The sequence below is a fragment of the Fistularia commersonii genome, chromosome 27, assembly GCF_037954325.1.
Source record: "Fistularia commersonii isolate RoL2024-O1a breed Wild chromosome 27, RoL_Fcom_v1.0, whole genome shotgun sequence".
Taxonomy (NCBI): Eukaryota; Metazoa; Chordata; class Actinopteri; order Syngnathiformes; family Fistulariidae; genus Fistularia; species Fistularia commersonii.
The window spans coordinates 10,844,304-10,857,500 of record NC_141310.1 but is presented as its reverse complement, the minus strand read 5'-3'; the positions used below and the strand labels follow the sequence as shown (position 1 = coordinate 10,857,500).

The 13,197-nt window shown below is 43.5% G+C and overlaps 1 protein-coding gene across 1 annotated transcript in view; it reads left to right on the top strand.

Moving 5' to 3' along the window:
• slc6a2 (solute carrier family 6 member 2) overlaps positions 1-9,955 on the top strand; it is a 28,027-nt gene extending 18,072 nt beyond the window's left edge. The window contains exons 9-15 of the mRNA XM_086174501.1: positions 610-722; positions 2,738-2,866; positions 3,480-3,579; positions 3,945-4,045; positions 6,964-7,131; positions 9,137-9,208; positions 9,385-9,955. Coding sequence (XP_086030627.1) covers positions 610-722; positions 2,738-2,866; positions 3,480-3,579; positions 3,945-4,045; positions 6,964-7,131; positions 9,137-9,208; positions 9,385-9,408 — 707 coding nt within the window. The 3' untranslated portion in view covers positions 9,409-9,955. The remainder of the gene's footprint in view (positions 1-609; positions 723-2,737; positions 2,867-3,479; positions 3,580-3,944; positions 4,046-6,963; positions 7,132-9,136; positions 9,209-9,384) is intronic.
• The last annotated feature ends 3,242 nt before the right edge of the window (positions 9,956-13,197 follow it).

Here is a 13,197-nt window from a genome sequence, read left to right as displayed (position 1 = left end):
AACTTTATTAAGTTGTTCTCATGCAAATAAACTAAATATCACATAAATATCATGCAAATAAACTTTGCTTGATGTTGATTTATTATTGGTATATATAACACTATGTGTGTGTATTTATACACACACATAGTGTGTATTTATTCGGCCTCACAGCACGAAGGATCCTCGTTCGGTTTCCTTCCACAATTCAAAAACATGCGTCAGGTTAAGTCAAAAAAGTTTGCTCCAGCAACCCCCGCGACCCTGAGCGCAAGATAAGCAGCAGTCGATGAATGGATATATCACTGACATCAACCACACAGTTATTTGTATGATAATAGGGGTTTTCCATATAACTGCCCACCCTCCCCTTTATATTTACATGTTGAAATTTACATAAAAAAAGAAACAAGTATATGTAGACTCTGGCCCGTCCCTCTCTAACTCTGCAACCTGCTCACCTACACTTTTAAAATCTTAAATCGCGTGCCTTCTTGCGGTTTGTGGCACATGCCGAGAAAAGTGTCCAAATGATGTCAATAAATAAATAAATTTGAGTATGATAATATATTTTCTTTGTTTTTTATCTTAGAAACGTGCACTAATATGTGATTATATGTGCATCTTCAGGGGCAGGACTGGTGTTTATCATCTATCCTGAGGCCATTTCTACGCTCCCGGGCTCAACGTTCTGGGCCATAGTGTTCTTCATCATGCTGCTGACTCTGGGTATTGACAGCTCGGTGAGTCCACGACAACACCGCCTGCGGGGGGAAAGAAAATATTCGCGGGGGGGAATATTTAAAGGCGGACTAAAACGTAACACGCGCGTGCAAATTTAGAAGCCCCTTAATCCTCCCTGATATGCACCCCTCTTCTGACGAAGGTGATAAGAAAAGCCGGGGAAAAAAGGAAAAGGGGGAGAAAAAAAGAGAGAAATCAGGCCTGCTTTCCTCGCATGGGGGAATGTGAAAAAAAACAGAACAGAGTGTACGTCTGAACACCCGCGAGTCCAGAGCGGCATCGATGTATCATGACGGTCATTCCCTCTTATCTGGATAGCCTGCTAAATCTAAAGCGGCGTTCCTTGGAAACAATGCTCTCCGCCTTTCTCCCTTTTGTGAGATTTTCCACTTGAGTTTTGCTCATTTGGACACAAAAAGCGACCGAAATCTCTCAAGGTTTTTTTTTTTCTCTCAAGGAATTCTCAAGAATCGCAAAGTTTGTGTATTTCCGAATAAAACCCCGATGTTGGTCCGGCGCCGCGTCATCTTTAATAGGATTATTATATTTGCCGCGGGCGGGCAGTAAAAGAAATAATGTTTTTCCGCCCTCCTCCCTTAAAATAATCCAATTATGTTTTATTCGACTATGTCAAAAGAATCACCGGATCTCTATGAACATACTGTTATGAATAAATGACCTCAAGTCAACACAGATTTTATTAGCAGGTCTGGATAACGTTCTTTAAAATGATGGACAGAAAGCAATCATTCCCCCATAAATCCCCGCCTTTGACAGATCCGAGCACGACGTGGGCGGCCTTCAGCCTCAACCAGTCGTGGTAGAAAGAGAGACAGCGAGAATGGGACGTGCACACGTGATCATGATGATAACAGGAGTGCTAACTGTTACATGCTAATGGCTGACATGATGCCATGTTGAGCCGCATTTTGTAATAACGGTGCATTTTATAGTAAAAGTCCAAAATACAATAACTTTTTCATTTCATTTTGTAATAAAGCCGCATTTTGTAATAAACTGCCCCAACGCATTTTGTAATAAATTTTGCTGCATTATGTAATAAGTTATTACATTTTGAGAAGATTATAACAAAATGCACTTGCAACTTTTTTATTCTCCAGGAAATGTAATAACATGGAATTCATAGAATATTCTCTGTTAATGCAACCTTTGAATAGTGTATTGATAGTAATTGCTAAGTACTGCTACTAGGCTAATACAGTAATACTAATAATAAGCCTAGCTTTTACAAATACTTTAAAGTAAAATAAAATACAATTAACAAACAAATAAACTATGCTTTAGGATTGTTATTACATAATGCACCATGTTATAACATTTCCTAGAGAATAAAAAAGTTGCAAGTGCATTTTGTAAAAATTTCCTCAATATGTAATAACTTATTACATAATACGGCAAAATTTATTACAAAATGCGTTGGGGCAGTTTATTACAAAATGTGGCAGTTTATTACAAAATGAAATGAAAAAGTTATTACATTTTGGACGTTTATGACAAAATGCACTGTTATTACATGCGGCTCAACATGCCATAATATCTTTATTAATCATAAATCTTGTAAAAGGTGAGAGCCCAGAGTTTTGGGGGAAGATATGAGGTTGCTATCATGCACTATTGAAGGGATATGAGAGCAGAAAGGTGAGAGAGAATTGGAGTTTACATAGCTTTACATTCACAAAGTGAATTTTTGTGATTATAATTCCCGCACAGATGTACACATATGGTATTAAAATCATTCCTTTGACAACGCCTAAAGGTCTATTTTGCAATGATGATGATTTAAATGTTATTTTTTTCCGCTGCTGCGTAATATTCCGTGTTTTCAGCGTTAACGTCCACGGTATAAAAGCTGAAGTGAATCCTTGAAAGCTCTGCGGGGAACATGAACCGGCCAAAAGGTCGCCAGGAGCAGAGCAAATTGAATGAAATCAATCAATCTTGTTCGTTAGAGAGAGCCGGCGGTGGGATGTCAGATCTCTGTTTTGTTCGGCAGATGGGCGGCATGGAGGCGGTCATCACGGGCCTGACAGATGACTTCAAGATCCTGAAGAGAAACAGGAAGCTTTTCACCTTCGCCACGGCCTTTGGGACCTTCCTGGTGGCCCTCCTGTGCATCACTAACGTCAGTGTTCGGTTTTAACCGATCCTAAATTCACAAGTGTCCGTCCAAATCCTGATAGGTAGAGAGTGCTGGACTGCAGTTACATTTGGAAGAGTCCGTTGCATTGAAAAAAGCGACGTAAACACGGCCCGGGAGGGGAAATACGCAAGTTAGCGTCACAGAAAATTAGCTTGAAAATGTCAAACAACTCCTTCAAAGTATTGATCAAAAGACCGATTGCATTACACCCCGATAACCAATAAGAAAGTAGTTAACTTAATTGTGTCCAGGAAGCGGGGCATTATTTCGGTGTCCCTTCAATTCACATGGTATCGGTATCCAGGAGGTAGGCTTGCCGCAGACGGTCGAGACAGAAAGGTATTCTGTTCCTGATTGGCAAGGTTTTCTTCCTCTAACCGAATCAGCAAAATTACGGAGGGTCGTGAATGTCGTCCCGTGCTTCGTCCCCCCCGGGGGGGGAAGCTAGACCCGGAACGTGCCGGTCCAAATACGAGTCCAGTCCCCTCGTCGCCCATGTGATGCTACTCATTGCGCGGACAACCAACTCTCAGGAAAGAGCGGCAGTTGTTTGTGACCCCAATTGTTGACATGGCGTGTTTTCTTTGTCCCGTAGGGTGGGATCTACGTGCTGACGCTGTTAGATAAATACGCGGCGGGGACGTCCATACTGTTCGGTGTGCTGATCGAGGCCATCGGAGTGTCGTGGTTCTACGGTAAGAAAATCCATGGAGCCGGAACCTGAATTTATCTACGATTTGATAATCGTGTCCAACATATCCCATCGCGTCAAAGTATCACGTGCCATGCGTTTTCTTTTTCAAATCTACAAGGCCAATGCTACTAAAAGATCTTCCCTGGGCAAATGAAAACCATTAAATAAAATGAATAGTTTGAAAGAGGGATCGATAAGTCAATACCCTGCTCCGTGAATCTGTTTTCGGGAAATATTAGCCAAAAAAAAAAAAAAAAATCGAATTCAGAGATGGAAAGACATATGATGGAAACGGAGAACCAGATGTGCGTCTCGCTTGCTTCCCCTTCCTCCCGGTGACTCCAGCTCTGTGTCTCCCCCCCCCAGGCGTGGATCGCTTCAGCGAAGACATTGAGCGGATGATGGGTTTTAAGCCCGGACTTTACTGGAGGCTGTGCTGGAAATTTGTCAGCCCGGCTTTTCTTCTGGTAAGAGAAAAATAAAATAAAAATGTCTGACAGATTATTTCTTGCCTCCGGACTGCAGACAAATCCAACGATAAAGCGACAGGTAATTGATGAGGCGGACGGCACGCGGTGGAGCGGTTGTTACCACTTTCGCTTCACGGCAAGAAGGTTCCTGGTTCGATTTCGACAGGCGGTTTTTCTGTGTGGAGTCTCCATGTTTGCTCCCATTGTCCAAAAACATGCGGGAGGTTCATTGGAGACCCTAAATTGCCCAGACACCTGAATGACACAGTGAATGGTTGTATTCACCTATAGGTGGTCCTGTGATCAATCGACCAATGACAGCTAGGATGAACTAACCCCACCACCCTGAGTGCAGGATAAGATACAGATGATGAATGAATGAATTACTAACACATTCCAGTCTGATTTTCCACGTATCCTGATTGTTCCCGTGTATTTGCAAGTGTATTTGCAGTCCCTATGTCCTCTATTGTAAGTCGCTTTGGATAAAAGCGTCTGCCAAATATAATGTAATGTTCCACCCCTATTACTCCTCCCAGGATTGGAAGCTGAAAAGCGCTGCACCGATAAGGCATTTTTATCCGCCCTAAACTTAAACGCTGTCTGTTTTGGCAAGAAGATATATGGAGTAAGACATACCGTCTTTGTGGGAAAAACGCTTTGATTTCTCACAATGCACTTTGATCGCCATGGAATTTCCCCAGAGATGGGGGGCGGCTGAGATGAGGATCGCATATATCTCATCAGGCAAGGCTACGGGAGTAGGAGATGAGTAACGCACCTGTAAAAATAATAATCCACGCCCCAGCACTTTTATGAAACATCCGTTTTCATTAAGCCTTTTTCAATTCCTCCCCGTGAAGTCCTTCTCTAACGGACATTGCGATTGGTGTTAACGGCCATGACCGCGGTAGTTAGCATACGCTGTTTGCGCCGCATCTCCAGAAGCTCCCTTTGGATCCCCTGAAGAGGAGCAAAAGTGAAGAAAATCCAACACCGTTGCCGTTAAACACGCCAATTAGATGCCAGGAGAAGACATGGAGCAGACGAGGAGCTTTTTTATTTGACAATGTTCACCCAGTCATTGTTCTACACACACACAGAGGAACCAGGTAGAGGTCACAGATGACAATGGGGAGAAGATGTGCAGAAACATGTTTGGTAGAAGATAGTGGTGGTACCAGCGCTTGGAGGCAGCAGAGATGAAGATGTTGTGGTCATCTTTGGAGGTGAGGAGGATCAGGACTGAGTTCATCTGAGGGACAACCCATGTTGGACGTTCTGGAGTCAGACTTGAGATGGTTTGGACATGTAGTGGAGGGATGGCAAAGATCTAGGAGGAAGGATGCTGAGGTTGGAGCCACTGAGCGGCAGGAAGGAGGACAGGGAGTTAGAGGTTCTCGGTAGCGACCCATCAAGGTATTCAAGTATTTGTTTTTTCCACGCGAGCAGAAAGAATCCCGAACGTAGGCCTGATCCCGCAGAGTCCAGCTGTGATCCTGCAACTGTGCAATAACTTTTTGGAGAGGCCTCCTCCGTCACCACGCGTGGTTGCCAGGTTTGAAACCCCAGCGATCCGTTCTTCCGATTTTCTATCAAACGCGAAACATCTCGTCGAAATCACCTTCGGGCTCCTGATTTGTTTTTGCGTTCTTTTAATAATAATTTGTCCCTTATTAATCCGTCGTGGGGAAATTCGTTCTCCACAATTAACCCATCACTGATGACCAATAAGCTGCCGTATGTCAGCGCCAGGGGAGCAGTTAGGGGTTCAGTATCTTGCTCAACAACACTTCAATACACTAGCAGGAGCCGGGAATCTAACCCGGGGCGACTGCATGGAAGGCAAATTTCCTAACCACTGCACCGCCAGCGCTTTTCATGTGTTTTTTTGCTGATTTCAAACAGTGAGAGTCAACCACGTCGGTGATTTGGGCTCGAGACAAGTCACGTGACCCCGGCTGTGCTCGGACAAGAGGCAGCAGGGGCACGGGGCGGAGGAGTTGTAAATGTCTTCAAGGGAGGGAAGTGGGCAGCTGATTATTTTCTAGGGAGTGGAAATGACCCTCTGGAGCTCTTTCCTGTCGGCAAAGGAGCAGCGGGGGAACCGTGTGGAGGTGCAGCAGCGCCGTACGCTCTCAATGGAACGGCAATAGAAAGAACAAAAGCTTTATCTCGGCCAAGTGGTTGTTGTTTCTGGGTGTCCTCGGCCGGAAGCGTCGCCGCGGGGCCTTTTGGAGTTTCACAATGGTGTTGATAGTCCAGGGGTGGATCTTTACGTCCAGGGGGCTCAAACGTGGCCAAGATGTTCTCCTCCCCGGGCCGGCGCTGAATTCTTTTGTCCCGAACGAGACTATTCTCTCGCCTCGTGCCAGCCCACTCCCAACGTCGCCGATAAATTCTGCCCCCCCCCCAATCTCTGAACTGTCTGACGACTGGTTGCCGGCGTTCCTTAACGGGACGGCAGCCGTATCTGAGGACGGAGGAGAAAGTTGGCTCCTTGTTTAATTACCAGAAGGCCTTATCAGGAATTCCTTGATTGAAAAACAAAGCGGTTCAGTCCGCAGAGAGTTCCGCTGTCCAGGCGCTCCTCTGCACCAAGTAAAAAAAAACAAAACGTTATTAAGCCCCTTGAATGGAGTAACTAGAGATACAACTGTATGTTTTCCAAGAAACCCTCCTGCCCAGAGGAGCAGCTCAGAGATCTGAAGTTGTATGCGGGTGTCAGCAGCGTTCCCGGTTCGATTCCGGCAACAGAAGGCCATTCTTTGCTCGGTCGCCACGTTCTCCTCCGCAGTCCCGAGTGCAGGATAAGCTAATGATGAATGGATATATGAATGGACAGGTGGTTTAAAACTGCTTTACCCTTCGGGTGAAAGAGGAGTGTCTGTCACTTTTCCCTTCTTTTTCAACAGTTCGTGGTCATCGCCAGCACCGTGACGTCGTCCGGCCTGAAGTACGACGAGTACGTCTTCCCCAACTGGACCAATGTCGTGGGCTGGGGCTTGGCCATGTCGTCTATGCTCTTCGTCCCCTGCTACGCCATTTACAAATTCATCAGTGTGCCGGGGACTTTCAGAGAGGTCAGTATCGGCGGCTCGCTTTGTGGAACACAATCTCACGTGCCGCGCTAACGGACGTTACATAACCGCGGCCGCGGTTCATTGCAGACTATTTTGGGAAATAACAGTCCGATTTGGAAGCGGACTTCCTGGTGACGCTGGCACTGTGACGGAACACCGGAACGGTGGCTTCAAAGCGTCGGGGAGTTTATGATTATAATCATCAAAGTAGCAGAAAGCGTCTTTTCATCCCCCTCCTCACCCTGCAGTCACCCAGTGTCCACTTCAATCTACTGTAGGATTTCCCACATCCCGCTGGCATTTCCTGTTGGTACTCCGTTTTGAAGGTTCACCCCCCCAATTGGATCTTGCGATGCAAACGGGAGAAACGTCTGAAGTCTTTTTCGTGTTGTTTACGTGGATAACGCAGACGCTCTAAACATTTGACGTCTTAGCAAGCTTAGCATCCAGGCTGCTTGACCTCCCTTTCTGTTGTCTGAGGCCGCCTGACGCGGAGCAGGCAAGAAAAACCATCGGCACCGCGCGGGAAAAAAAACAAACAAAAAACATCAGGGTTCAAAAAGGTTTCATCCAGATCAGCCGAGGGGCTCGGAACCGAGAGATCGAGCAGATGAGGCAAATTTAACAAGCTGGTGGGTGGGTGGGTGGGTGGGGGGTATCAGGAGGATAATTGGAGTTCAGGAGAGACGAGGGTTCGTTAAAAAGGCCTTAGCGACGTGGGAAAGCTAAGCTCAAGGGTGAAGACAATCAGGCAGCTGGTGCCTGGAGAGGCTGGGGAGGAGAATTAGGGGACCGTTTCAGACAAAGAAGCCGCTTTTGGTTGACAAACACAACTCCAGGGCGACCCCTGTAGGTTACCATCGCAACGCGCATCCCAAGATAACTATTCCAGCACAGGGGAGAAACAACATTTTATTTATTTTTGTCATTGCTACTGTCACTCTGTTTATTTTCCTATCCCTGTTGTTGTTGTTTTGGTTGTCCATTTTCACCATTACTGTGTTTCCCCACTCCCATTCTGTTGTCCATTCTTATCCTTGTTGTTGTTGTTGTTCTCTCTGCTGTCTATTTATTTGTGGATGTCTTTTGCTATCTTCCAATCGTCTTGCTATTTATATTTATATTTGTATTCATATTTATTGACACTATAACTGTTACCATGCTGTGACAAAAGAATTTCCCCAATGGGGATCAAGAAATCTTATCTTATCTTATCTTATCTTATCTTATCTTATCTTATCTTATCTTATCTTATCTTATCTTATCTTATCTTATCTTATCTTATCTTGTCCATATTGATGGCCTGGTTCACACTGCAGCTTTATGTGTTCAAAGCTTATGGCGGCACAGCTGGAAGTTCAACAGAAACCCTAAATTACAAAAATACAGAAGTGCAGAATAATGAATGAACGACTGATTTAGGTGGAATGCAAATCTGGCGTAAACCACCTCCAACCCATGAAATGAAGGGCCTGGTGCTTTTTGATTCGGTGTCCCCACGGCGCAAGCTCGGGACGTCTCCCGGAGATCAGCATTTTATTACCCCTAATTGATTCGTCATCCCCCCCGGGCTCAACCTCACAGGTTCTCACTCAAAAACCCTCTTCGTTTGCCTCCCGTTTTGACGACGGACCCCCCCAAACGACTTTTCTCAGCATTCTGTAATATCAAAATCCTCGAAAGATTTTGCACGGTATATTATAAACATTTCTGAGGATTTGGCGGGAGCCGCCGCGCTGCCCTTCTCATAATATCTCACGAAGCGTTTAATAAGAGGGATGTCTTGGGGAGCTGACAGAGGGGTAATATTACGCGTTCACTTCTGCCACATTAATGTTTTATTTTATTTTTGTTTTTCCAGGACATATTTTTCATTGAACAGTTTTTTTTTGTTTGTTTTTGTTTTTTTTTTATCTGTTTTTTTTTTATTTTTATTTCTATCATCTCATTGTGTGAGAGGTGGTTTAAGGCTGACAGCTGTTGTTTTTTTTTGTTTTTTTTGCAGAAAATAGCCTACTGCATCACTCCGGAGCACGAGCACCACATGGTGGCTGAGGGAAACATACGGCAGTTTAAAGTAAGAAAAACCCTGTCTTTCTTCTTTTCCCTTCCTTAGCGATTTGTGAAGTTGTTTTGAGCCCCCACGTATCACGCGGTGAATTCATGCATTCACAAATGGCCAGAATTCGACCTGTTTTTGACCTTAAAAAAAAACCACACCATCGACCTCATCGCCTTTCTCTTGTGTTTCAGCTCAGCCACTGGTTAGCGATCTGATTGGGGGAAAAAAATAACATCCAAAAAAAAAATGAAATCTCTCATCGTCCTCCTTCTCCTCCTCCTCCTCACACCCGACCTCTGGAGTTTCCCGTTTGCCGGCAGTGGCGGCCGACGAGCAGACGAGGAGAGCAACAGGCTCCAGCTCCTCTCAGTAGCCTCCCTCGTCCCTGTCCATTAACTACCCAGGGCCTTTTTCTCGTCAGCAGTATCTGTGATTTCCTTGTTTATTCCACTTAACGCTCAGAATCTATTCATTCAGAGATTAAAAGTCGGGCGGGGCGAAGTGGGGAGGGTTTACCGGTATGCCTATGGACATCATTTTGGATTATCCACACTTATCAATCCTAACTTTAGGAGCGGTTTTGTAGATATGATGCGACTGTTATTTCCCAGACGGGACAGAATCTGATTTTTTTTTTTCTGTGTGCCGTCATACAGGGGGTGTGGAGGAGGGTCGGACCCTGATACTCAAAACCGATCGCGTGTTGCCGCGTTATCATCGGACGAATGTTTTTTTTTTTTTTTTTTTTCGGTCGCGAGAGCTCCTCACCCGTGTCAGTGCCTTATCGAGCAAGACACCCTGTATTCCGTATGAGCGAGGAGTTAAAAATAAAAATAGAATAAAATTAAAAAAAAAAAAAATGTTGACTCAGGAACCCACGGAATAAAAAAAAAAAAAAAAACAACAACAACAACAACAAAAAACGCAATTTTGTGGACGGCAATCTCTGTCGCGACCCCCCCGGCTCGTGCGCTGTCCAAGGGGTCGGACGTCACCGGCACAGTGAGATCCTTCCGGAGACAAACCGGGCCTGATATATTGCTTAAGTATCGTGTTGAGTTACAGAAAAGGGAAAATAAGTTAAATATATATCTATATCAACATAGATACATACATGCATCACTAAAGCTTTAAAAACCAGAAAAGATGAAGGGTGAGTGAGGTCCTCGCCTGGCTGCTCACTCAAAGCAAAGGCTACAACAATAAGTTACCGTTACACACAGTTTTGTACGTTACTGTGTAAATTCTAATTTTTTTTTCGGAGATCCCGAGGAATAATCTGCGGCTTTGCTCCTCCGGGGAATGGGGGGAGGAGACGGCGGCGGAAAAGAAATGCCGCGTGGGCGCGCGTTTGGGATTTTGTTGCCGACGAGTAAACGCTTGGGCCGCGGCGAGCGTCAAAGGCATCTCTCGCTGCACCGCACAGGAGCTATTCAGCTAACAACTTGTTTTCATTCAGACATCTCGTGATGTTGCTGTTTTTCACCATAGAAGTGCCGACATGGTCTTGAAGGAATGTTGTGATTTTCTTCTTCTTCCTCTTCTTTTCTCTCTCTCTCTTTCTCTTTTTGAAATATTTATTGGAATGAAGTTGGAAGTTGACTTTTAACATTGAACCATCGCGGGAAAAAAAAACAAAAACAAACAAAAAACACCCTTACCGAAAGGAATAAAGCCACAAAGACAAAAATGAAAAAGTATATGTGGAATATATAAGATGATATAAAATATATAAATATATTCTTTTGTTATATCTAATCTTGTATTTATCAAATTGTTTATAATAAGACGTGAATGTAAAGTATTTTAAACGTACCTGTCGACTGTCATACCATGGTGTTTGATGTATAGCTAAGATGAACTATTAAGAGAGGAAAAATAGAAAAAATTAAAGATTCTTTAGTGTAATCCTGGGCTAACTTGTCACACACGAATGTGAACAAATACACCCCGCGCTCCTGGACCATGTTTACAAAAATACTGTGTAGAATACCGACGTCCTGTTCAATGTAAGTGCCGACTATCTACGAAAAACTCTAAAAGTATTCACACTATGATAATAAAGTATTTCTTCTACACACACTTGAACGCCGTGCAGTTTCCCGTCTTTTCTTCGGGTTCCCGGGAAGTGACGGCGGTGAATCGTGAAAAGGAGGATCACCACTTATTTATGAATGCTTGAATTACTATTTAGAATATATAACGGGAGAAAAACGTGAGGCGTTCCAGAACCACGACTACAAGAGTCACAATTAAAAAGAGGCGTGTTAGTTTTTGGTGACATCATAAAAGGTATAAAGGGTGTAAAAGCGTCGGGATCGATTCAATTTAAAGATCTTAGGTTGTGTAAAGTAGTGATAACCATGCATTTTCACGCCCCTTACCTACATAAAGCTGCAGGAGGCTTATTATTCCCACAAATGAGCAGCAGTCCATTCTAAATACTAACTCGGAAATGTGTGTATATGCAGTACACGCAAATTTCATTTTCAGTTTTAATTGTAAACTCTCGGAAAATTGCGATGGTATATGATTTTAAGCTATCAATTGTTAATGGATTTCAAATAAATAAATAATTTAAGACTTTCAAATAAAATGAATCGAAAAATAAAGCCTTTTCTTAACCTTATTATTGCTGTGTTGTTGCACTGCGTCCGCCTGACCAGAAGGTGGCGATCGCTTACCAAAAGTTGCATCCTCAGGAGTTGAAAAGAAGAACTTGTTGCCAACTTTCCCGAATTAATATCTTGTTCATTAAAATCATAATTTATATTATTTCCGTCTTCTAGACCTGTTATATATCACAGTGAACCTTGGCACTATGTAAATAAGCTAAAAGGAGCGGTGAACGAACCGCAGTGCAAAGAAGCGCAGCTAACGGCTAGCAGCTAAAGGCTAACCAAAGGCTACCCTTCAAACAAGATGGTAAAGTCGTTTATAGATCATCGAAATGGACATTATTATAACAAGAACTGTCGCTATGGTAGCAACATCACGGACAATATGCCAGCCCGGTACCGAAAAAGGAGCTTCCTAGCCGGCTAGCATCACGGAGGCGGACCGTTACAAAGCTCATGAACCGAAAGTAGTTTTTTTCCACTTGGATTTTTGCAAATAACATCAACTTCACTTCTGTGTGTATATTACATTTTACTTTGATTCCCAAACTATACAAAAACGGTGTTGATAACGTTTTCTGAGATATTCCAATGCACACTTTTAGCGTGCAGACTGCTTCCCATTAAGCAGCAACGGTGCTGTGATTCATTCACGGTCCCTCCGAAACAACACAGCGAAACGTTAGCCGGTTATCTCAAAATAACAAGGTAACGATTTAAAACAACTTACAGAATTTTGGATTTCTTTAAAATACTCCATTCAAAGTTTGAATTGATAACAATCCAATAAAAAAAAAAAAAAGTCGGAAAAGAAAGCAGCTCTGTCTTGATCAGAAGTGTTTATTGTCTATGCACAGTAAAAACATATTTCCCTGCACAATTAATTTCTTTCTTCGCTGCCAAATCATATAATTTAAGGATCTAGCAATTCTAGCAATTCAAAGGCAGCGGGTGAAACGTGGGAGAAATGTAGATTGCAGAAATGTAAAGGATGTTATTCGTACTATATACCATTGTGTTGACTGTTTTGCCAGGGGCATAGTAAAAGATAAAATCAGATAATCCTTATTACCCCATGATAGAGATCAGTATTTAAAAACAAGTGTTTACATCTCATCTATTGATAGATGGTGTTTTTATTGAGAGAAGGAAATACCTGCTGGTGGGTAGGCCCTATGTTTTTTTTTTTTTTTTATTTTGTTTTCAGATCCCAACAGACTAAAGACTGTCCGCTGCGGATCGGCCCCATCCCAAATACATCAGAGCTAATTGTTCTGCTTCGAATTGATGTTTTTCAGTGCAGGGTCAGCCCTGTCCCCCAGCAACAGCAACTTAATTAAGTAATTATATCTTATTTTACCGCTGACTGGGTCCTTCTAATAGAGA